General features: G+C 42.2%; 1 protein-coding gene across 1 annotated transcript in view; it reads right to left on the bottom strand.

The window, feature by feature from the left end:
• Positions 1-25,760, bottom strand: part of LOC103254165 (kalirin-like) — a gene marked incomplete at its 3' end in the record, with an annotated part of 40,475 nt that overhangs the window by 6,724 nt on the left and 7,991 nt on the right. The window contains exon 4 of the mRNA XM_021709672.1: positions 24,507-24,621. Coding sequence (XP_021565347.1) covers positions 24,507-24,621 — 115 coding nt within the window. The remainder of the gene's footprint in view (positions 1-24,506; positions 24,622-25,760) is intronic.

Raw genomic sequence — 25,760 nt, 5'->3', positions numbered from 1 at the left:
TGGGCCACAGAGTGAGACCCTGACTCAAATGCATGAATTAATGAATGAGTAAATTTGCATTTATTTGATCAGTAGCTATTTTTTATTGGCCCATAACTATTTCTTCTGTGAATTACCTGATCAGTTCTTTCATTCATTTTTTCTATTAGGGTTTAATGGCCTTCTGTTGGGGTTTAATGGCTTTCCTCACTGAGTGTAGTTTAGTTTAGCTTAATTCACATTTGTTGCATGCCCACCTATGTTAGATTCAGCAACACAACTGTGGGTCTTGCCTTTTCTTTCCTTAGATAACAGTCTTCCTTATTTCCCTGCTCCTCAGGCTCCATCCCTGTTGCCATAATTATGCTGACATGAGAAATCCTCGATTCTAACAACAAATATTCAGTGTCACTACCAAGAGCTGGAGGTTGACTATCACAGCATCTAAAGGTGGTGGTAGCAGTAGCAGGTTACACCTTATTAGCTAATCATTTCTGACAAATAAGAGTAGAAATCAGGTACCAATAATCTCTAGGAGGTTTTCAACAACTCAGGGGATTGGGAAAAAGACTCAGGGGCTGAATGCTAAGAACTAATCTAACTGGCATCTTTCTGTGAAAACAGTCTCATCTTCCAAGGGGCTTTGTGTGTTTGGTTTCAAGTTAGGGGTATAGCTGGGGAAGGGGAAAGAATTATTACTTATTCTAAGCCAGGAGATTGTGGCTGGGTACTTGCCATACAACATTTCATTTTATCCTCACAATAACCTTATATATTAGATATGGTTATCTGTATGTAAAGAAGATGAGATTGAGTCACAAAATTTGCCTAAGGTCACGCGACTAGTAAGTAGCTAAGCAAATATTTAAAACCAGGATTGTCAACTTTAAAGCTCAAGCTCAGGTCACAATATCATCTACCATACTACATGTGGTTGCTTTTGTTTGAGAACAGGAGTTGGGGGTCAGCGATGAGGAGATTTGGTTGCTTTATTCCCAGTCCAGTGCCCTTTTAGACTTTGTGATTCAGTCACTTAAAATGATTTGACTCATTGCTGATGGATCGAATATATCGATTTGATATATTTTTTAGAGACAGAGTCTTGCTCTGTCACCCAGGTTGGAGTGTAGTGGCATCACCATAGCTCACTGCAGCCTTAAAGTACTGGGCTTAAGCGATCCTCCCACTTCAGTCTCCTGAATAGTTAGGACTACAGGCATGTGCTACTATGCCTCACTTTTTTGTTTGTTTTTAATTTTTGTAAAGACAGGTTCCTGCTATGTTGCCCAGGCTGGTCTCAAACTCCTGGCCTCAAGCAATCCTCTCACCTTGGCCTCCCAAAGTGCTGGAATCTCAGGTATGAAGGTCCGTGTCTGAATTAGAAAATGTTTTATTTAACAGAATGTTAACTTGCTATATTAATTTCAAATATTCAGACAAAGGGAATGTGGTCTTCCATTTGTATTCTTGTCCTGGGTACCACATTGTTAGAATTGGGAAAGAGAAGATGCTGGAATGAAAGCATCAGGTCAGGACACACTTCACATGCCAAGGCAGAAACCACTGAAGGGTATGACTCAGGGAAGGAATGTGATCAGGTGATTTGGAAAGATTACCTTCCAGCTGTGCAAAAGGAAATCAAATTGGGGTCTGCCCAAAGGAGTGGTGAGAGTAGAAGTAGTAACCACCTCCTTTGGGCCCTAGCTAAAATGACTTCTCAATGAAGTGTTCCTTGGGTTACCCTATTTAAAACCGCAACTGTCACTTGGCACTCCCTACTTCCTGATTTATTTTTCTCCATAGCACTTATGTTTTATTTACTTATTATTCATCTTCCCTGACTGGAAAGTAACCTCAATGAGGGCAGGAGGGTTTTGTTTCTTTTTAAAATTCATTTCACTGCTGGGTTCCCAATGCCTAGTGTATACAAAGACTCTATACACTGAGGACACAGAGGTAGCAGTTAGGGTATGGAAACTAGATCCAAACTTCCTAGGTCTGAATCCTGGCTCCATCATTTACTTATTGTGGAAATTCTCTGTGCCTACATGCCTGCATTGTAAAATGTGAATAATAATAGTAACTATATTACAGGTTTATCTTAAAGGTTAGGCCAATATACATAAAGCACTTATGATGGTGCCAGCCACATAGTCTACGTAAGTCTTAGCGGCTGTAGGAGATGCTGTTGGGGTCCCACCCAAGGCCCCTTTATTGACCACTATACCCGTCCTCCAATTCTATAAGTGCTGAAGCTATAAACTAATGCTATGACCATCTCGGGACATTTGTCTTTGGAGGATGGACACACTTCTCCAAGGGGAACCTGGGCAGTTTTATCTACACCCCAGGGCTGGCCAGTGCCTCTCTGGTACAAGTGTGCCAAAGTCCCTTACCTCATGGCAGAGTAACTCTCCAAGTCTCCCCAGCCCTCCAGTAAAGTTCCAGTTAGACTTTATCTGAGACTACATCCTTATTTGGTCTTTCTCCTTTCCCAAATTTGCTTCTCTCACTCCCTTAAAACTTTTTCCTGGATAGCAGGCCCTTAATAAACCATGTGCACCCAAATCCCTGTCTCAAGAAAGATAGCTTAAGACAGTTATTTTATTATTGTGTTATGAACAATAATGTAAATATAAATGATATACAGTCAACCCTCCATCTCTGGGTTTCCATGAAATTGGCAGATACAGAAGGTTGACTGTATATTTCATACACATTCTGAAGACAATTTGGTATATGGTCTGGAGATTGAAAGAGAAACTATGGCTGGAAATTTTGGTTTGCAAGTCATACAGTGCCCGGCATATAGTAAGCATTCAATAACATTTGCTTAATGAATAAATCCGCAAACAGGTGGTATGTGATGTGCACAGATATAGTGAAATCACTCAACAGAAATGACCAAGAGAAAATAAACATCTTCTGAGTCGAGGAAAGAACTGGTGGGAATATCAGTTTAAGACATGGAAGAAGAAAGTAGATAAGCTGGAAGGGGAAATGCAGAGAGGTTAGAAAAAACCAGGAGAGGAATGAAGTCAAAGAAATAAGGGAGGAGAGGATTCCAAGTAGGCACCACAGTGTCAAATGCAGCAGACAGCTAGATGAGACCAGAACAATTGCATTTAGCGACCAAGAGGCCATGAGTCAGGGCAGTTTTAGTGGGGCGCTGGGGCCAGAATTAATATTGGAGCAGGAAAGCAGTCTTCCTAGTTGATCTTTGTTATGATTAGAAGGAAACCTCACAGTCATCAGCATCTGCTTGTGGTGCACTCCCACCACCTGGGCCCATTTCCCTGACTTCGGAAGTAGCCAGAGTCCTTATAGTGCACCCTGGCTACCCCAATCCCCATAGTGGCTCCTAGCCAGTCCTCTTCTCCAGGGATCTATACTTTCAGACCTCTTCTCTCACTCACTTTGCTCAGATGGCAGCAGTTGGAGCAAACCAATTTACACTGGGATATTATATAACTAACAGATAGCCTTCCTTTTCCCATTAGGTGATTTGCCTTGTAAAAGATATTTATCAGCCCAAATAAAATTTTCAGGGGCAGATTTTGAAGATGCAAGTACAGAAAGGTTAAATTTAGAGTAGCAGATTTTTATGTGCTTATTTTTTATTTAAAAATTTAAAATATTTTATTTTTACAATCAAACCTTTAAATCCACTCAGGTCAGAGGAAAGACAGTGAGTGACCCTTCCTTGTCTCCCACACACTTTACTTGAGAGGGAGAAGGCAGCCATTGCTCCATCCCCCCTGCTCCCATCCTGCCCCACTAGCTTCCCATATTGGGCGTGGATCCCCTTGAGCCCCCTTAGCCAGCTTCTCACCCTTTGTGATAAATTACAGTCCCTTCAAATTGAGCTGTGATCTGTTTCATAGACTCTCCAGGGCTCTCGGGCCCAGAAGTCATAAACGTATACTGAATGACTGGATGATTGATCAGCTGTTTCTTGTACTCAGTTCTAGACCATTTACTCTTTTGTTCATTAAATGTCACTGGGACTGTTTTCACTCAGTAAGCCTATGCTATCTCAAAAAAGCACTTTCACCAATGCTTCTCAAACTTTAGTGACTTTCATTATCTCCTAGGATGCTTGTTTTAAAATGCTGATTTTTTTCTGATGAAAGACAGTCTGGGATGAAGCCCAGCAGTCTCCCCACAGTAATCCAAGGACAACAACTAGACTCTCTTAGATGTGGTTTGTGAGAGTTTAATGATAAAAACTCACTTTGTCTAAATCAGATATTAGTATATACATTAATAAATAGTAGACAACACACAACCATATCAGACAGAGTAGCAATGAAATAAGTCAGAACAATATTTGCAAGATGAACCCACAGCTACGCCATACAGGAGACTGCTGAAGATGTTAGCAAGCCTGTCTCTCCATAGCCTCATGACCTCTCCAAAGAAGTCATTTATTGCAAGAATAGACTTGGAAGGATTTCTGCCATCAGAGTAAATGTCTGGTTCTCTTTGCAAAGACTGAGCTCCGCCTCTCTTGGCCTAGGGAAGTTTTTCCTGAAGGGCTTAGCAGCTTCCCTCTCTAGTGTTGCTGATTGTTCTCAATCACACACCTGATGAAGACCTGTTTTCCCAGACTTCCCTCTCCACTTCTAAATTGCCATGAAATCACCATGGAATTTCTGCTTCTTATCATACACCTGACCTGACAGCCTCATCTCAAACTTCTGGGCAACTCCTGGGTGTCTCTCAAGATGCCTCAGGTTCTGCTCACAGCTGATGCCCCACTGACATCTCTTGACCCACTGACTGGCTCCAGATCTGATGGATCCTGGTGTGGAACGACCTCATTGGGTGGGTGGGTGAGTGAAGAATGAATAAACAGACATGTCACAACTTACTCTTTTCAATCATGACAGCCTCCCATGCTGAGCAGAGATCACAACTTTGCAGCCCACTATTGAATGTGATCCTTAAAAGTGGTTTCACTAGGCACAGTTGTTGCTTGTAATGCTTTGAAGTGTCTTTAGAGGAGGCTTAAACCTTCCACTCTTGAGATCACTTCTAGCTCATTCACACACTTACATGACCTGTTTGTTGGCCTTGGGATTTTTCTGTCTTAGCTGCTCTTATTATCTCAGTCCTGTTTCACCCACTAGAAGACTCAATGGACTCAGCTTAAGGAGTAGTGAATAGGTTACCAGTACCTCAAACTGTTTTTGGTAAGAATGGGACACATTCATACATTAATGATAAAAGCTAACGTACTAAGCACATGAGGCTCTATGTATATTAAGCATTTATATGCATTATCTTACCTACTCCTCATGTGAAATTCACAAGTACTTGCTATTATTATCCTGCACATTGCTTGAATTCACCAGAAGTGGTAAGATCAAGATTTGAATCTAGGTCTGTTTGATTCCAGTATCTGTGCATGAAACCACCATGTTATCTTGTCTTTTAGAGGAACAGAACACTTGAGCTTGAAGAAACCTTAGAGCTTATTCTTGCTAGTCTGCCTCCCATTAGAGCTGAGGGCAGCAAGTTTCAGAAGAGGAGCAAGTTTCCAAGGAGAGAGTAAGTGTCCAGAGGACGGAAGCTCTAGGTCACAGAGTTTGGCAGATGTCTTGGTCATTTGGGCCAGGCATCCAGTTGTCAACTGCCTTACTCCAGGTGTTTCATTAAACCATGAGAGCTCTGCAACTGGTAGGAAGAAAAATCCTCCCTTGAAGAAGCAAACATCAAATAATCTGGCTTAGGAACCCAGGGTATCCTGTGTGAGTACTAAAGTCTCTAACTCAGAAATGAGGACCATGCTGCTCATGTTTTCTACTGTACCCTGGCAGCAGAGAGATGTCTTGACCCATTTACCCCAGTTCTTGTGATGCCACCTGAGATTTACCCCATTTCAATGAATGTCCAGCAGATTCTCACTTGGAATAACTACAACACTGATCCATCCTGATGGCAGGTGGGGAAGCAGAGATCCACAATGAGCACCACTGCAGTAGACCAGCCCAAGAGACAAGGGTGTCTGCTTACCTTCTTAGTGTGTGCTGCTGGGGGCTGATTCCACTGGTGGTTGGTGTGAGATGGGAGGTGTCAGCAGTGTGGAGGTGTCAGAATCCTGGTTTGGGAACCCAGGAAGGCCTAGTGCTTAAGTGGTGATGGATCAGAGTTTATCTTCAAATGAGACCTTTTCACTAGGGTACCCAGGAAAGGTGACAAATTGAACATGGGTAAAGGTCACTGAGGAGTGGATGACAGAGAGGAAGGGCAAGGCAAGGTTCTCCATTTAATGAGGGTGGCACTGGCCCAGTCACAGCATAGCTCTGGTCCTATAGGACTGACAGTACAGGATGACTTGGAGGGATGATCCAGAGAAGTCTTACCCCATGCTACCAGGACAGCCTTTAGTACCTGGAGACTGTTCACACAAGCAGACATAAACCAGAAAAGGGAAAAAGGAAAAGTAGACTCAAGCAAATCATCCACTTCACACCTCACCCCCAACTGTGCTGTGCCCATGTCTCCCCTTAAATCATTTCATAAGCTAAGTTCTTCATTCAGAATTTGAAGAGAAAGGTCCCTGGAGTTCTTTGGAGAAAACCATTCCCCTGACCTATTTGTATGGAAATTCTCATGCCATTCTTAGACATGTGGAGAGTCTGGCCCTAGGATCTAGATTTTGTTCAAACATTTGCCCTTTACCTGATCTGTGTTAACCTGCTTCCCATTCCTCATTGCTATTCTAACAGCCTTAGCAGTTTGCCCCAAGCCAGACCACACCCATTTTCTTAAACAACCAGAAATCAGCAGGTGCTAGCGGAAAAGTGTTAAAGACCCATTAGCACCAGCTTTAAGCTCTCTAACTGGTATAATCAGACATAGTGAAAAGAACATTAGAGGAGGCAGTGCCTCAGGGAGAGTGAGCCACTCTCTAGGAATGGGCTATGAATGAATGTTTGCTCCCACAGACAGCTCTCAAACTCATCCTTCATAATGGGGAGATCTCCTGGATGAGTGGATGTCTAGAAAGCAAGAGAGAGGTGGGAGGGCTCCTTGTGCCCATTGTGCGCTCTCTCCACTCGGTTGAATATGACTGTCCACAGATGACTTTCTGTCAAGCTGTGATACAGCTGCCAACAAGGCCTCTTCAGGATCCATGTTAATTCACCCAGAAGGCTTTTGTTGTTGTTTTATACTGGAAGATGCCCTCCATCCTCTTTTCCAGACCATTATTACTCCAAGTTGGTGTCTTTTCTACCCATTTATCAACACATCTTTTGCCTCTGCATGCCTGACCTGTGATGCCAGGGCTGTTAGGGTTAGCAGGATGATGCAAAAGTAATGTTCAATTTCCTCCCCTGCAAAGTGGGGAGATTCTGATTAATTGGTTTGGGATTGGGCTCAATTGTTTTTAAAAGTTCCCCTGGTGATTCTAACATACAGCCATGGTTAAGTACCTTACAGGTAAGATTGTGGGGATTTACTTGCCCATTTCCAGATCTAGAAACTATTCCCAGGCAGTTTCTCACCCTCAAGTTTACCAGAAGCAAACCCAACTCTTGCCTGTCAGAAACCCAGGGGAACCCTGACTGAATACCAAAGGAGGAAGGTGGATGGTTTCCACTCACTTCTTTGAAGTTTGCTAATTAATTCCACCCAAATAAGGCTGTTAAAAAAAACAAAACAAAACTCTGATAGCAAATGCTTGAAGCAGGGACGTGGCCATTTCTCTTTTCCTCCCCTGGACAGGGTGTGGTGGAATATTCAACAGCACAGACTCAGGACCTAAGGTCACATCCAGCATTCCCAGATATGGCCATAAAGAGACAGGTCCAGAGTCCTAAAGTCACGCAGCAGGATCTCTGCATTCACACACTTGTCTTTAATGTTGCCTTTAAACAAAAACACTTTCTAAAATATAAGTCTGTTCAGAAATGACAAAGATTTGCTGTCTTGCATATAGTCAAAAGAGCATGCCATAGCTGAAGGGAGCTTCCAAAGAGAGTTCCAGGAATGGCGGAGGTGACCCCAGGACCAGAAAAACGCCTGCAGCCTTCCAAAGGAGGCATACCTTGGAGGGGTCAGCATGGGTGAGCAGCCCAAACCTTGATGTGCTTGTCAATCAGCATGGCCATATTACAGCCTCACAGGCTCTGAAACACAACTTCCATTCACCAAAGGAAAAGACCCACTCGCTGAATCAGAGTGGCCTGGGGGTACAGATTTGGGAGGAGCTACTCTTGGCCAAGAGAAGACATGGAAACTAGAGGGACTAGAACTAGTATTTCTAGAAGCCTGGGAGGGTTGACCAGAGAGAGAAGATGGCAGAGGAGTGGGTTCAGGTGGGGACGGTTCAGGTGGGGGTGGGCTGGAAACTGACATATTGTTTCAGGACAGCAGCCTTCTGCCCTATTTCCTACCCTCCCTCACAGAGCTATTCATCCCTTCCTTCTGGGACATTCAGAACATGATGGAGAAATGAAATGAAAACCAAAGCAGCCGAGGCAGAGAACAAACTGGAAACTAAAACCTGCAATGTCTCCATACAACCCTCCCTCCCACTTTCCCCAGCCCTCCTCTGACAAACCCCAGGGCTGCTCTCCTTTAATCTTCTCCTTTCACTCTTTCTCTCCTTCCTTCCCCCCCAGGCTGTATGAAAAACAATTCATCTTTTAACTTTAAAAAAAGAGTGTCATTATGATCACTGTGCATACATCTGTAGCAGACCAAAGGCAGAGTCCACAGCTTCAGGAGGCCAAGGCGGGAGGATCACCTGAGCCCAGGAGTTTGGAACCCGCCTGGGCAACGCAGCAAGAACCTGTCTGTCAAAAAAAAAAAAAAAAAGCCAGGAGAGGTGGTGCACACCTGTAGTCTCAGCTACTTGGGAGGCTGAAGTAGGAGGATCTTTAAACAGAAGTTCAAGGTTGCAGTAAGCTATGCTCACATCACTGCACTCCAGTCTGGGCAACAGAGCAAGACCCTGTCTCAAAACAAACAAAAAACAAAGGCAGATTTCACACTGCAAAGACTGTGACCTGTTAAAGCACAGTGTCTCAGTCACCCCACTCTAAGACACAGGGAGCTAGATACTACCTAACTTCAATAAGGATGGCTATCATTAATACGTCAAAAAACAACAGATTCTAGAGTGGGTGCAGAGAGAATGCTTCTACACTGTTGATGGGAGTGTAAGGTAGTTCAACTTCTATGGAAAGCAGTGTGGTGATTCCTAAAAGAACTAAAAACAATCCATCTCCTGGGAATATACCCGAAGGAACATAAATCATTCTACAAAAAAGAAAGTTGCACATACATGTTTATTGCCACGCTATTTGTAATAGCAAAAACATGGAACACAGAAAGTGGACTGGATAAAGAAAATGTGGTACATATACATGATAGAGTATTAGGAAGCCATAAAAAAGAACAAAATCATGGACTCTGCAGCAAATTGGATGGGGTTAGAGACCATAATACTAAGTGAACTATCATAGAAACAAAGATTTGAATATCGCATGTTGTCATTCATAAGTGGGCCCTGAACATTAGTCACATTAGCACATGGGAGGGATCAGCAGTCACTGGGTGTTGCTAGAATAGGGAGGGCGGGAGGAAGGGGAGTCATGTGACAACACAAAGGGTACCCAGTCCACTACCAGGGGGATTGAGGGCCAGTTAGAAGCCCAAACTTCACCTGCATGCAGCCTACTTATGTAGTTAATCCTCACTTGTACCCCACATCTCTAGAATAAAATGAATTTTAAAAAAAGACACAGGGAGCTTTTCTAAAATGAGGTGAAAGAGAGCTGATAGGACCCAAGAGGGGCTGCAGCAGTATGCGCCTCCCCCCCCCATCAGGCCAGGAAATAGAGCAACAACTCTCCTAGGCTTAGCCCACTACTACTGTTGCCATCCCCACCTCTCCCTACTCCCTTCTTATGGGACCCCGCTCATTCTCCAGCTGGGCTCTGGTTTCCTGGCAGGTGGAGTCCTCCTTAATAAGCCACACATTTCCTCCAGGAAACAACCCTTGGTGTGGCCTGCTTACGTCTCTTCTCTTCCTCTCCTCCACTTTCTCCTCAAGTAGCAGACACTTTCTTGAAAGCCCAGGGCTCTTTGCCTGCAGCACACACAGGTGCATGCAAAACCATCCTCCCAATACACAATGCTACATCTCACACAAAGTCACCTCCAGGCCATTCACACCGGGCCCTGTGAACCAATGCAGGAGCACTGTTTCTTCCAGAGTATGTTCCCCCAGCCACCCTGTCTTCCCTCTGACACCCAGCCAGAGTTGCCCTGGTAGAGGGGATTCATAAGGTCCCGTGGTTTACATGGAAGAAAACCCCTGTGATGGCCCAGGCACTAGTGGGAACCTGGGAACAGCAAAAGAGGTCAAGAAGAACTAGGAGGAAGGAGTTTAGGGGAAAGGGTACATGTTTAGAACTTGAAATGGAACAGAAAGGGTCAGCACCAAGTGCTCCAGGCCTTTGCTGTAAATCAGAATAAAACAGGCTGCCACACGCACAACTAATTCAGAGGTTCTGAGAGCTCTCAGATGGTGAAAGAATTCCTCCGCTCATGACACTGGGGAGTCTAGAACCCTGTGCATGCTGGTCTGGGACTCCTGCTGTCCCACAGGCTTTGTTCTGTCAGGAGGAAGTGTCTAGTTGCAGCAAGCCCAGGACTGGCACCCTGGCCCTAGCAACATCACAAGTAATCCGTCTGGACAGCATTCTGCCAGCCTTTACAGCCCCTTCCTGCCTTAAGCTCCAGTATTCTAATCCATCTACTTCCTTTACAATCCAGGTCAGATGATTACCTACAATAAATTCTGTCTGATTAAGTCCATGTAACTGGCATGCTTGTTTGACCAATGCCATGGAAACATTTAGTTTCTCTGTGCATCCTGGACCCTCAACCACACCACAAGCCTTCCTGAGGGCAAGAATTGGGTTCCTTCCATTAGTCTACAAGTTCAGCCAAAAGGTCACTTGGCCAATCCCTCTGACTTGGTGTGTATGTCATAACGAAGCAATTGTCCTGTGCATCCACAGAATTAAATCTGGCTGATGCACAGTTGTCCTGAGCACTCCACCACAGTCAGAGCTGGGTGAGGGTGAACAATGGTCTTGCCTTTCTCCAAGGCCAAAACAGTGAGGTTCTCTTCAGCAAATGAGGTTGAAGCTTGAATTTCCTGCAAAGGGAAACAGTCCATGGCCTGGAGATCGAGGACATTCTTTTCCTGTGTAGGGAACCAGGATGAAGTGTGTCACAGCATCAGGTTCAGACCTTGTCTCAGGCACCAGACCAAAACCTGGCATATGAGTTACTAGAGATGGGAACAGATAAAATTCCAGCTCAGGACAGAACAGTCTGAGAGATGAGAGGGAGAAAAATGTACTGATTTTGGAGTTTTTTAATAGCTCTCAAAACCAAGGCCAGTCCTCATTTGACCTAGAACAAATGGGGAGTGGGGAGAGAAGAGGGAGGCTCTGAGAGAAAAGGAAAGGGGGGCTAGGACTATCAGGACACATGCTTGGATTATGTCAGTAAATTATCCGGAAAAACATTTGTCCTCGCTGAGTCACTGAGGCTGACAAAGTACTCTGTCTGAGTTCTGGGAGAAATGGGGCTGGCTGTCATACTTGCTCAATTTAGAAACAGGAATACATCTCCTTGGGGAGACAGAGTCCACTCCTGGCTCCCTCATAGGCTCCTCCATACTTCATATCCCAGCAGAGGACTCTGCCTCCTGCTCTGCCACAGAGTCAGTCCTCCCACCCTGGCCTTGGCACCCCTGTCGGTACAGGCCTCTTACAGAGGAAAGAGGACATCCTGAAGAAGACTTTAGTCTGATCTCAAAGATTTTATGTCTAAAAGAGAGATCTGGGCATTGGCCCTGAAGAGTCTGGGGAGAGGGTGGGGGGGTGAGGCCCTGTCCTCCCCCCTTTGGGAACCCCTAGTCTAAATGAATTCAGCCAATTTGTAGGGTGATGCTCCCTACACTCAGGGGCAAGGAACAAGACCCACCAGTCCTACTCTCAAGAGGTTTACCATGTATCAGAGAGAAAGCCATGTGGACATTCTCGTCTCATAGAAGAGATGGGCTCTATCCCCAACATAGGATGAGTGTTCTAGATTCAAAATTCTCCTTCACATATTGCTCAAATCATTTATTCAGCTTAGGTAATGCTGAACTTTCAAGAAGTAAATTATGAAGAAATATTTTTACTTAAAATCAATCTAAGAAGAAATGAGAAGGAGTAGAGAAGGCAAGGTGGCCTTCTTTCAGTAAAAAACAACAGTGGCAAATGGTATAGAAATGTTTTGCAACTGGTAAGTGTATTCACCAGAGATAGATTTTCAGCAACAAAAACCCCAGGTAGTGATGTTTTTCTTGCACTCATCTTCCATGTTCAGAGAAAGAAAATAGCGTCTGAAAGGGAAGGTTTGAAAAAGACAAATTATCTTCAATATTTTATCTTCAAAGCTTGTGACTGATGAAAATGATGAAGGAGACCATGGAAGGATTCAACAGATAAGTACGCATGGGGCACTGTGACTTCAAATCTACCTAAGATGAAGACAAACCAGTAGGGAGGGGACTTTGTTTTTTCTTTTAATTTTAATTTTATAAGCTGGGTGCAGTGGCTCATACCTGTAATCCCAGAGCTTTGGGAGGGTAAGACAAGAGGATTGCTTGAGCCCAGGAGTTTGAGACCAGCCTGGTCAACATGGTGAGACCTTATCTCTATAATAAATCAAAAAATTATCTAGGCATGGTGGCACACACCTATAGTCCCAGTTACTTGGAAGGCTGAGGCAGAAGGATTGCCTGAGCCCAGCAAGTAGCCATGATAGTGCTACAGCACTCTAGCCTGGGTACTAATAGTTATTATTATTATTATTATTATTATTAATTTTATGAAAGAAAATCAAGAATTACTATAGACATATTACATTATTTAGGTATTTACTTTTCCTCCAAATAGCACCATTATAAAATTACCACTGGGCTCAACCCTCCATTCCAGCACTTACCTAAACCATTCATCCCTTCCTTCTGGGACATTCAGAACATGATGGAGAAATGAAATGGAAAATAGAGCAATTGTTCCATGTGTAAGCTAACCATTTTCACAAATGTTATTTTATTTAACATTTAGTATAGTTCTTCAAGAAAGATTGTGTTAAACTCATTTTGTAGTTGATGAAAAATAATTGTTGCTTACTGATTACTTAAATGTCAGTGTTTCAATAACATTTTAAAAAGTAAATCCTAGAAAATCCAACCTTTAATGAGGAGAGGAAAAAAAAATACTACCAATTAAAGCCTCTGACAAAACCCATCTATGTCTCCTGGAGCAGCTGAGCTGAGGTACTCTACCACTTGGTGGCAGCATACCTAAATTGCCAGAAGTGTATACAATAAAGGCAGTCTCACCACAAAACTAAAGTGTCATAATATAGACTGTCAGTTTCAGTATATGCCTGAAAACATATGCAACTCCAAATACCAGTGAAGATCACATAATAAAATCTAACCAATGATAGGTACAGAGGGAAATACAAAACATGGTGAAAATGATTATATAATAGGGAAGAGAGAAACAGCCGCAAATCTGGGACATGCCAAGTAAAAAATACATCCTTTCCCCCCAATGCTAGCCTGTCTCTCCTGCATCTATATTCAAGGAACTCCCTTATTTCCAGCATCCCAGCCAAATGAATCAAAGCTAAATTTAAATCATCCTGATTACCTAGCATGAACTCCAGAAAAACTTGAACATGTTGGATCTTATTTCACCTGATGTATTGAAGTTGACCTAATCAAGGTGACACCAGACACTTCAGTTTCCTAATTATCCCTCTCTTGGTGAGCCATAGACTCCAGTAGCAAGGAGAAATTAAAAGACCACACTGCCACACTTAAGTGTCACAGGCTCATTCAACACTGCTGCCCAGAGACAAACCCCAAGGTGGCCTAACTCTCCCCATGGAAGGCAGATAAGGGCCCCAGTTCAGATAAGCATAGAGAAGGTTAACAACCACTTTGAACCAAGCCAAGGACTCACTACACAATCAGCCAAGGAGCTGAAACACATTCTTGGTGAAAATGAAAGATTCACCAAGGGCAAAAAAACAAGCAAGCCCTTTTTAGATTTCTTATCAGATCTTAACTGTAATGTGTGGTTCCTGCTAAGAGATCATATTAGTTTAGAAAAGTAAAAAGAATCCTAGCCTGGGAGAGTCATAAGGCAGGCCCCATGACCGATCCTTTCAGTCTTTCCAAAGCCAAGATCAGGTCTACGTACATAATATATGGCCCTAAATTAGGATTTCTTAATGATGGTGACAACAATGTTTGACAGTGGTGCTTGTGTAATGAGGAGCAAATAAATTTTGAGAAATGTAAAGAACTTGAAGTCTAAGATAAGTCGCACTGGGAGTATAAGTGAGGGAATGTGGAAAGCAATTTGGTGATTTGTTTAACTAGCCTTTTAAAAAGGGTCCATAAAATAAATAATTTTATTTAAAAATGGGCAAAAGATCTCAATGGATATTTCTCAAAAGAAGACATACAAATGGCCAACAGGTACACCAAAAAATGCCCAACATCACTAATCATCAGGGAAACACAAATCAAAACCAATATAAGATATCATATCATCCCAGTTAGAATGACTATTATTAAAAAGATAGAAAATAACAGATGCTGGGGAGGATGCAGAAAAAAGAGAACGTTCGTACACTGCTGGTAAGAATGTAAATTAGTACAGCAACTATGAAAAACAGTACGGAGGTTTCTCAAAAAAGTAAAAATAAAACTACCATATGATTCAGCAATCCCACTGCTGGGTATATAGCCAAAAGAAAGGAAATCAGTATATGAAAGAGATATTTGCACTCCCATGTTTACTGCAGCACTATTCACAATAGCAAAGATAAGGAACCAACCTAAGTGTCAGTCAAAAGATGAACAGGTAAAGAAAATGTGGTATATATTCACAACAGAATATTATTAAGCCCTAAAAAAAAAAAACAAAAAAAACCTGTCATTTGCATTAGGATCTCTTCCTAATCAGCCTTGGATTGAACTGGAAGACACTGTGTTAACTGCAATAAGCCAGGTACAAAAAACAAAAACAAAAACCAAATTTTGCATGTTCTCACTCACATGTGGGAACTAAAAAAAAAAATTAAACTCATGCAGGCAGTAATTAAAATGATGATTACCATTTTAATTACCTGAGAAGGAAAGGAAGGAGGGGAACTATTAAAAAAGGTTGGTTAATGGGTACAAAAATACAGTTAGAAAGAAGTTAGAATAAGATCTAGAGTTTGACAGCACAGTAGGTTGACTAAAGTTAACAAGAATTTATAGTGTATTTCAAAATAGCTAGAAGATTTGGAATGTTCCCAACACAAAGAAATGATAAATGGTTGAGATGACAAATATCCTAAATACCTTGATTTCATCATTACACATTGTATGCATGTATCAAAACATCACATGCACACCATAAACATATATAACTGTCATGTATCAATTTTTTAAAAAGCAAAATGAAAATAAATTATATATGTAAAAACTAAAAATAAAAAGACCATGATTGCCACAGATCTAGCCCAAAGAAACCACTGAAGACATAGACAAAGATTTATATTCAAAGATGTTCACTAAGGATTATTTATAGCACTGAAGTTTTAGAAACGACTTAGAAGTCTAATTATAGTGTTAATTAAAATATGGTACATCCCAAGACACACTATTATATGCATACATGAAAAGATTTAATGTTATGAAAATATTACTAATTTTTTAATTTTTCTATTATACTTATATACTAATATATAAGTATATAAGTATATATTTATCTTCTCCAGTAAAAAAAAATCTTTCTAATTTAAAAATACAGGCCAAGACTTTTCACACTATTAGGCACGTATATTCATTCATTAATTATTACAAGCCTACTAAGTATGACCGACCCTATGGCTATAACTACTATTACTACTAGCTCTAATCCTAAACTTCAGCATAACCCTAACCCTAACTTTGACAATGAAGGATGAGTGACAAAATAAGCTCTCTACTTTCAAGCAAGGCAAGGGAAAGAAATTGTCACTTGTCATCAGCCCTTCTGGGTGCTATGTCTTGGGTTAAATATGTTATATGCATTATGTAATCTTCACTACCATTATGTTTGTCAATATCTTTATGCCAATTTATAGGTGAGGAAATTTGTTAGTAAGCTTGTACATTTCTCTTCCCAGAAGGGAGGGTCCTGGGCTTGTTCTTCCTGGGCTGGAACGCCCTGTATAATTTCCAGGTGTCAACATTTTTCCATGAGCCAACGCTTCTTTGTTAGTCCACAGTTCCATTCCCAACAAGTCAATGGTGATGCCCAAAGCTCCTTCGGCAAGGACACCTAGAAGATGCATGTAAAGGAGAAATAATAACCTCTCTTATGAGGAATTGTTTTGTGCAGCACTGGGTCCTTGATTTATCTCCTAAAGGCATTTACTGATTACTGGAATAACCAGGGCTGCTTCTCATATTTACTTCATGACCAAGTGGTTTCCGCCTCTGATTGCTCCAGTTATTGTTCTCCAGGGAATTGCGAATGCTTGTCTTTCTACATTTGCAGCACCATGGCCGGCTCTTCTCCCACTCTCTACAACCTGTTCCTTTTCAGTGTTTCCATGAACCCCTATAACCCCACAGTCCCATCAAGACAGCTCAGGCAGAGCCACAGACCTGCCAAGTCCTACAGCAGTGACACAGCCACGGATGTGAGTCACCCTTAAAATGCACATTTGCTGAGCACTAGTTCCAGAACTGTGTTTCTGACACCAGAGCAATGAAGAAGATAGAAACAGGCAGGCAGGAGAGCAAAGGAAACATCTCAGACTCAAGGAAAATGAATAGGATGACTATCACTAGAATACAACAGAAGCTACACCCACCCATCCAGGCTTTACGTTCAAAGTCCCTGCTACTGATAGTCTCTCACTCATCTCTTCAAATAGTTGTTATGGTTCTAAGTACTTTTGGTTTTTCCCTGCATCGCTTGGTGGAATTTAGTAACTAAATCATAGTTGACTGTCATCCATAGATGAGCATAAATGAGCAGAGTTTACTCATCTAAAACTGAACACAAACACCTGGAGGAGGAACTCTGAAGCACCCCACCTGCACCCCACTACCCTCTCACCTTCCCACCTCCATTGTCCTGCACATCCACAACCACCATAGCTGCCTTGGCCAGCAGAAGCTCAGGACTGAGACAGGTGCCACCTGCACTTCCCACCTGCAGCAACTTCACATTTAGGTTCCAAAGAGAACTTTCAAGAAGGTAGGTTAGAAGTACAAGTGGTTCCTGCCCACCATTGTTACATCTGTGTGTCATGCTCCTTCCTTATCACCCTCTTCCATTGAACCTCTATTCCAATTCAGTCTTAGCCCACCCATCAGAATCCACCTTCTTACTTTCCCCAAATCTATCCCCTTATTCTGCCACTACTGCCACTTCCTTCACTCTGGCCTCCTCATCTCTTCAGTGGATAAAAGCTCAGGGTCCAGTGCTAGGCCATCCGGCTCCAAATCACACTGACTATGTGCCAACAGATGAGTTACTTAACCTCTCTGAATATCAGTTTCCTCATATGTAAAAGGAAAACACTAATGAATCCCATCTCAAAATACTGTGAGAATTAAGTTAATGCATGTGAAATACAACAGTGTCTGGAACTGATCAATAAATGTTAGTTATTATTATTATTAATATTATTAACCTACGTTAGTGCAACTGCTTCCTCATTTCCTAGACTTTTCCTCCATTCCATCTTCCACTCAGCTGCCAGAGTGAAACTTCTAAAATGCAATTTGAATTGCCATTGTCCTGCTGAATGGCTCTTTATGGTCTAAACAACAGTAAAACTTCTTAACTGAACCCATGGAATTCTTAAGGGCTCTACCCCCTGCCACTGTTCCAAAAGACCCTATGGTTCCACTATCCTGAGTTTCAGGAAATTATACCCTCTGATCTCCCCCCACCCATCCCTAGCCTTTCCCTGATTCCTTCCCTCTGCCTAGACCACTCCTGCCCCTTGCACTTTTGGCAAAATTCTTCTAAAGCTTCCAACCACTGCTCAGAGAGCCCATTCCTTTCAAAGCCTTCCCACTTACAGCCAACAATGCTGCTGAATGTTCCGCATGCCGGGAGGCCATGGCACTGGGCTCAACCCTCCATTTCAGCACTTACTTAAGGGTGTTAACCACATCTTTGTACATCCAGACTCCTCTAGACCACAGCAGGAGAAGCAAACTAACATTTGTGTGCTGGTACTGTGTAAGGACTTTACAACCTTGATCTTACTTAATAGCAATAATTAATAAATTGAAAATTTTTCACTTGTTCTTTGATATTGATATCAATTATTATGTCTAAAGTATTGAGAAAAGTAGTCACTATGGATTTTCCTCATTTCAGTTAACTAAGAGAACCTTCTCAAGAGACACTGTAGCACTGCATTAATCTTCTATTAACAATTCAGTTTTGAGCCCTCAGAGTCAAAAGCTAAGCTGTTTTTTCACTCCAAATTATGTTTGAAGATTCATCCGTACTGTTACATATCACAGTATTTTAAAAATCTAATCACAGAAAACTACACATGGGACGATATCCTTTTTATAAAGCTAAAAAACAAGTGAAACTAAGTAATATGTAGTTTATGAAGATGTGAGGCTGGGCTGGGTGGCTCAGCCTGTAATCCCAGCACTTTGGGAAGCTGAGGCGAGTGGATTGCCTGAGCCCATGGGTTCGAGAGTAGCCCAGACAACTTGGCGTCGAGACCTTGTCTCTACAATAAATAAAAAATTAGCTGGGCATGGTAGCACACGCCTGTAGTTCTGGCTACTTGGACGGCTGAGGTGGAAGGATTGCCGGAGCCCAGCAGGTAGATGCTGGGGTGGCTGTGAGCGTGCCACTGCACTTCAGCCTGGGTAATGGAGTTGAGACTGCAACTCAAAAAAAGAAAGAAAGAAAGAAACGTGATAAACTATAACCCCCCCTCCCAGCAAAACAGAAGAAGGATAAATATAAAACTCAGGATAATGCGTGTTTCTGGGAGAGGCAGGGTGCTCATGGTAGGGAGGAGCCCTATGCAGCATCAAGAGTAGAGGTAATGTTCTGCTTCTCAAATTGGGGGCAGGCTCTCAAGTACTCATTTTATTATTATGCTTCATAACTTTTATATACATTACATCTATTCCTTCATATTTAACATATATTTATACATATATGTGTGTGCGCATATATATTTTATTGCTATTATTATCATTATTACTATTATTAAGCTGCTTTAGGGCTGGCATTACATATGGCCAATAACAGGGACACTAAACTGGCATTGCCAGAAATGTGTGTGAACTGTGGAAACTGTAATCGAAATTACACATCTTCTATGCATAGGTTTACATTTAAAATCTATTTAAAAATTAAAAATGAATTCCAAAGGTATGTTTTAGGCAAATGTAAATAATAACAATGTGACCCAAATGTTCCCACTGGTCTTATTACCTGACCCTTCCATCACCTTGATTTCTCCACTCCCTCTATTCTCCTTTAATTAATTGATTATATCAGAAAAAAGGGCAGGGTGCCAACAACACATCTCAACAGGTTGTTACAACAGCATACATTTGGTAATGGCAGTTTGGATAGCTGGGGCTCGCTCATGCTGAAAATAGTGGGAGGAAACCCTTGCAGTTTTTACCTCCTTGTCTTTTAACTGTCTTTCTGGCTCTCTCTGCTTATGCCTATTTTCTAGTGATGCTGCACAAAGACAGTGCTGGCTATAGGCCCAACTTATCTTTTGCTGAAATCAGTAGAACAAGAGCAAGTGTTATCAAATAATAAGCAGCAAACAAAGGAACCTTGGTTTGATTGGCATTACAGAATAGCCCGTCCTAATTTCTTATCATATTTCTTCACCAGTATGACACCTGCATGCCTTGGCAGAACCCTCAGCATCTCAGTGGCACTGCTAAGAGTAGATTAAGTGGAAGATACATCAGCTGGTGCCCTTAAGAATAGCAGAAAGATGATCATGACAAAGCAGAGTAACAGTGATAATGAAGAAGAGGAATTCAATGCAATATAAATAACCCAAGATTTCTTTACAAGAAGTAGTACTTAGAGATGCCTATTTCAAACATCTGGTCAACTCCTAATAATCACAGTGGGTAGATTATCCACACTGAAGGCTATGCCTGAGCACTTGTTTACTGTCAGGCTGGATTGTCTTTCCTGTCTCTCAATTTCTAGGGACACTCATCAGCTGATCATATCTGAGTATTTCCTTTCCTTTACTTTCATGTACATGTAACTGCAAGCAGATAGCAGAACAGGACAAAAGCACTAGATAAGTGTAGGGTGGATGACAGAAATGATAACATGAGACCACATCAAAATTCCTGTGCAGGACATGGTGCATAGTAGGCACTCAAAAAAAATCTGTTGAATTGTGCAGATGAGGTAGAGCAGTTGAACCAGAGGACTTTTAAGGTCTCTTTCTATCTTTGTATCTATGACTCCTCAGAATAAGATGATATAAAGTCTGCAGAGGTCCCAGGAGATGGATGCCCAAACACAACAGAAGCAAGATAGGGAAGCTAAAAGGGACTCATCTCAGGCAAAGATGGACTCTGAATAAGTAACTCAGGACTGATTCAAAGGATCATACCTCAGCATGATCCTTGGTCCTGGGTAATGCCCCCAAATTCCCAGAGTCCAAGGGGACCGAAAAGAAGTTCTCTTAGGATTCAAGGTGCAGGCAAGATCTTAAGTGAAATCTCAGACCTTAACTTATTTGGGACATTTGAGAAGGGGGTGTGTATGCTAGTGGGGGTGGTAATATTCTTTTGAATTTTGCTTTAAGGTTCTGGATTTTATAATGTATTTCTTTTTCCAATATCACAGAAACCTAGAATTTGAGGCAGGAAAGATTATTAGAAGTTATCTAATCTCACTCCAATCCAGTAGAGGAACTCTTTCTACAGCATCTCTAACAGAGGGTCATCCAGTCTCCAGCGACAGGAATCATTTATCCAGAGGCAGCAGCAATGCTGCTGGACAGCTCCCATGTGGGCAGGTTTGTTCTTTCTTTAAATGCTTCTTTCTAAACTAGCTTCTTTCTACTCATTGATGCAACAGAGACCCTGCCTGGTCCCCATCTCTGGGGCAGCTCTCCTGACAGCTAAGGTCAGGAATCGTTTTTTTGTTTGTTTGTTTGTTTGTTTTTTCCATCTTCATGCCTGCTAGCAAACAGCCCTCATTCCTACAACTGCAGAGACATGGTTTGTGGGTGCTTCTCTGACAACACTCTAATGGATGTACGTAGTTCTTCAAATGGCGCTAGCTGGTTGAATGTTGCAGAGTTGAATGCAGTGGTCCAGATGGGGCCTGGCCTAAAGAGAGGAGAATAGGACTGTTTCTTCCTATTCGTTTCTAAATTATCAACACTATCTGTTTAATCATCTATTCTAGAATGATGCCAAAAATGGTCATCAAGCTGCCTGATTTCTTAGACGCCGGGATCCTCTTTCATCACTCACTTGTTATTTGTTTGTCTTCTGCTGGCTGGTTTATCTCCTATGATACCAGTGTAGTCACATCCTGAGCTGCCTTTTACTGTTACTGGTTTGGCACTGGGTAGAAAAATACCCAGGTTTTCCCTAACTTTCTTAAAATGTCTGTTCCTACTCATCATGAATCCTCAATTGACCTGGCTTATGGAGACTCTAAATATTTGTTAAATAAATAATGAAAAAATGCATGCATAAATGAATATCAAATATTACCGACAGGCTTGATCACATCAGTCTGTGACAAACACTCCAACAGGAGCCTGTCTTTTAAACATCCTGGATCATGACCCAGAGAAATAATTTCTTATCAGTATCATCTACCTGATCTAACTGTTCACTTTCATAGTTGCCCTTTCTCCCAAAGCCAAGGTTATAGAGAAGAGAGGCAAACACTATCTGACCCACTGAGTTCTTCAGTTTTCCTTCACAAACTTCACGACCTTGAGAACGATTTTGTTCCAGATTTGTTCCCAGCAGTCACCATGTGTGAACTTGTGGTCAACAAAATTAGACAGTGACTGGTGGTCATGACCAGTCCATGGACTCTGCAGCCTGCCAGGGCTCACAGCCCTAGTGAACACAGGTCCCTCAGGAGGAGGGGCAGCAAGGCATCACTGAGCAAATCTTCCCACTGATGGCAGCGGTAGGATTCTTGCCTGCCACCTGCCAACACCTGTGAAGATCCTTCTCTGCTCTTAGGAGCACAGGCTGCAATGCTTGTGACCACCCTCTGAAAAGCAGAAAGCTTTCATCTAGTATGTTCCTTCAATGATAATGTATTGTTTCTCCTACTTTTTCATGATCTTCCTTTCAGTCCCTCTTGGGTTTCATTCCTCTCTAACCCAGCAGAACTCTTTTATTTTTTTTAAGTTGCATCCAATCTGTTTTCACTTAACAAGTCAGAATGAAGAAAAGTATTCTTCCAACTCTTTCCATTTTTATTTAAAGAAAAGATGAATATGAATTAGCTGCAGGTATGTGATGAACATGTAAGAAAGAAAATGTATTCTTTATATCTCCTGGGATCTCAATTACTCCTAACTCTAAAAGAACTGAGAGTTCATCATGGGTCCCCCATGAAAACTTCTATTGTAAATTGCTTTAGAAAATCCTGTTTTTATGTCTGTTAGCCATATACTTGGGAAAGGTGCTCTAAAAAAATGACTTAGTCACTAGATGGCTAAATTACTAAATTACCTATATCAATCATGAGTTATTTAGTCCACCTACTTGCCCCTGAGACAGAAAGACATTTCTCCTCTCTATAAAGACTTCTAAAAAAAAATCCATTCTATGCTTCAATTCAGTGTTTCATACACTCAAAGTCTAGAGGCTCTTCTTTGGATATAAGCCAAATCCCTTTTACTAGAACTCAAGATCTTTTATCTTTTCTGATCCCCAGTGGATATCATAAAGAAAAAAATAGACACTGTTCCATGTCTGTTTGTCTACAGCTTTCTGCTTGAAGCTCTTTGGAGCTCACCGTTTCATTCAATATTTTTCCAAGCATTTTATGACCACTCTTAAAATCCCCTTCACCACCTGCCCATCACCACCTGCTGAGCTCTTTACATTGTCTTTTTCTAGCTCTTTGACACATAGTGCTTGCCTCACTTGACACCTGCTTCAAGAACTTAATCAGCACATTCAAAAATTACCCCAGATCTCCCAGCAAAGGCAAAGATCCTTTTTGTAACTTACTAAGTCTCCTATAAAATTTTGTAACTTACTAAGTCTCCAGAGGCAAGAGGAAGGTTCTGAAAGCCTAAGGAACCACTTCTTATTTGCCACAACACACCATAGATTTAGGCTCCATGGAGAAACAGAGAGCGTGGTAATTTTTGTTTTGTTTTGTTTTGGTTTGGTTTGGTTTTATTTTGGTTTTTTTTCTGACCAAGAGCGAGGATGGTGAGAGAGCACTGAGGCTGGAGTCAGGAGGGTTGAGTTCTAGGTCAAGCTCTGCATTGACACTTGTAAGCCCCTCACATCCCCTGTCAGCCCTGTTCCCTAAGCAGGACATGACACATATTTGCCTCAATTGCTCCTCGGGCTCCTCCAGCTCTCACATTCCATGATTCTGTGACCAGGCAAAGGACTCGTCTCTTCCACTTCCAAAAACATAAATCATGTCCTTATCATGTCTCTCACACCCACCTCATGGCCAGCACCGCCTAGGCCAGTACTTCTTATACTTTTCATTATCATCATCTTCTCTAAAGGAGTCTTTCAGACATTTTCCCCCTAACTGCCCTACTCAGTTAAATTTTAATACCACACATACACTGTATATTGGTACTGTATGTATATCTGTGCTTAAAACATGAAAGAGCATTGCTCTTTCAGTCTTGCTACCCCAAGAACCAATTTTCACCCCCTTTGAGTGCAATAGTTTCTCCATTGGAAACACATGACCTAGATTAAACTGAGGGCCTTCTCTAACTAAAAGTACAAGTGGAGTTATTCACCCCAAACTCCAAAAGCCACAAATCTATTCACAAGTGAGGGCTTTTGGAAATAATCTATTACACAAGCCAGAGTAGACTCAATCAGGGTTCCCACTTGCTAAGGTAAAAGTAGCTTCCCTTCCCTCCTCCTTGGTCCACATGGTCTTCCAGTGCAAGCCCACTACTGATCCTCCTAGCCTGAGACCTTCAACTCTGCTCACAGTTCCCACTTCCAGCTCCACTTCATTCACATGAAGCCCAGCAGTAACAATGGGAATGATGGAAATGAGGGAAACAACAGGTGATGATGTTCCAAAAATAATTAAAATTCGCTCCGCGGGAAGAAACAACCCAGGTCCCTGGCAGGAATGGAGGTTCCTTCCAACTTGCTGGTATCAGCCCATCTCACCTCCCACCCAGGCCATTCCCCTTCCTCTTACCTTGGCACACTGGCCAAATACGTCACAAGTTTCCGTAGATCTTCCTGTCTTATTCTGTCATGATTGCTGCGAGCAGGGAAGGTAAGGATGGGTCCACCTCGTTTATCACGACCCCCTGCAGGGAGGAGGAAGAGGAAGGAGTTTAAGAAAACCAGCTGGTAAATTGGCCACAAAGGAAAAAGAATTCTGAGTGCTGAATGAACAGGCAGAAATATGGTGCCCAGAGAAATCTGTTTACTGCTTAGGAAAGGAAGGTGGGGGAATTTGAATACAGGTAACATGTATGACCTTGGACAAGTATTTTGACTTTTCTGATGCCTCACCTGTAGGAGGCAGATGAAAATAAGAGTGGACATATTGCTGGGTTTTGCAAGGACTAATAAGATGTCACATGGGGAGGCACTTGGTAAGGTAAAGCTCTCCACAAATGTGGGATGATAAAGAAGGTGGTGAAAACTGTTCTTATTGAGAAAACAAGCTGGTTCAAAGAGCTCTGCAGACCTCTGTGAGGTGGGAGTGCTCATGATGGACTGTCTACTGTGGTCAGAAGAGCTCAAAGCATTCATCCCAGGACAACATTATGGGGAGGTTTTTAGATGTGTAGAAGAGACACTAAGTGTTTTCCACACAGCCAAGAAGCCATCCCTGCCTGTCTGCCTGAGGTGTTGCCTGTCACTCCTGCTGCAGGAGCACAAGAATTCTATCAGAAATAAGGATGTTCAAGGTCTTTATCCCGGCAAATGCATATGTACATACTAGGATTACAAATGTTTTCTAACTATTATGCTTTAAAAAGCTGGAAGTATACCAAAATGACAATCACTGCTGTTATTCAAAGATGAGCATTTCCTTTCTTTTTTTTTTTTTGTCAGTTAGGGTCTCACTCCATCACCCAGGTTGGAGTGTAGTGCCATAATCGTGGCTCACAGCAGCTTTGACCTCCTTGACTCAGGCAATCCTTCTGACATCAGCCTCCTGAATAACTGGAACTACAGGTGTGTTGCCCCTGTGGGGTCTTGCAATGTTGCCCAGGTTGGTCTCGAACTCCTGGACTCAAGCAGTCCTTCTACCTTGGCCTCCCAAAGCGCATAAAGGTCAGGATTTTTGATGATTGCTTTTTCTTTCCTCTACTCTCCAAACTTCCTATTCATTATTTATGATTTTTTTTTTTTTTTTGAGTTGGAGTCTCACTCTGTTGCCCAGACTGGAGTGCAGTGGCCGCTTCTGGCCACCGCAGCCTCGACCTGCTGGGCA

Source organism: Carlito syrichta, unplaced genomic scaffold (assembly GCF_000164805.1).
Source record: "Carlito syrichta isolate Samal-C Ts95f unplaced genomic scaffold, Tarsius_syrichta-2.0.1 Scaffold272276, whole genome shotgun sequence".
Taxonomy (NCBI): domain Eukaryota; kingdom Metazoa; phylum Chordata; class Mammalia; order Primates; family Tarsiidae; genus Carlito; species Carlito syrichta.
The sequence above is the reverse complement of the archived record's forward strand: the minus strand, read 5'-3'. Positions and strand labels throughout refer to the sequence as shown.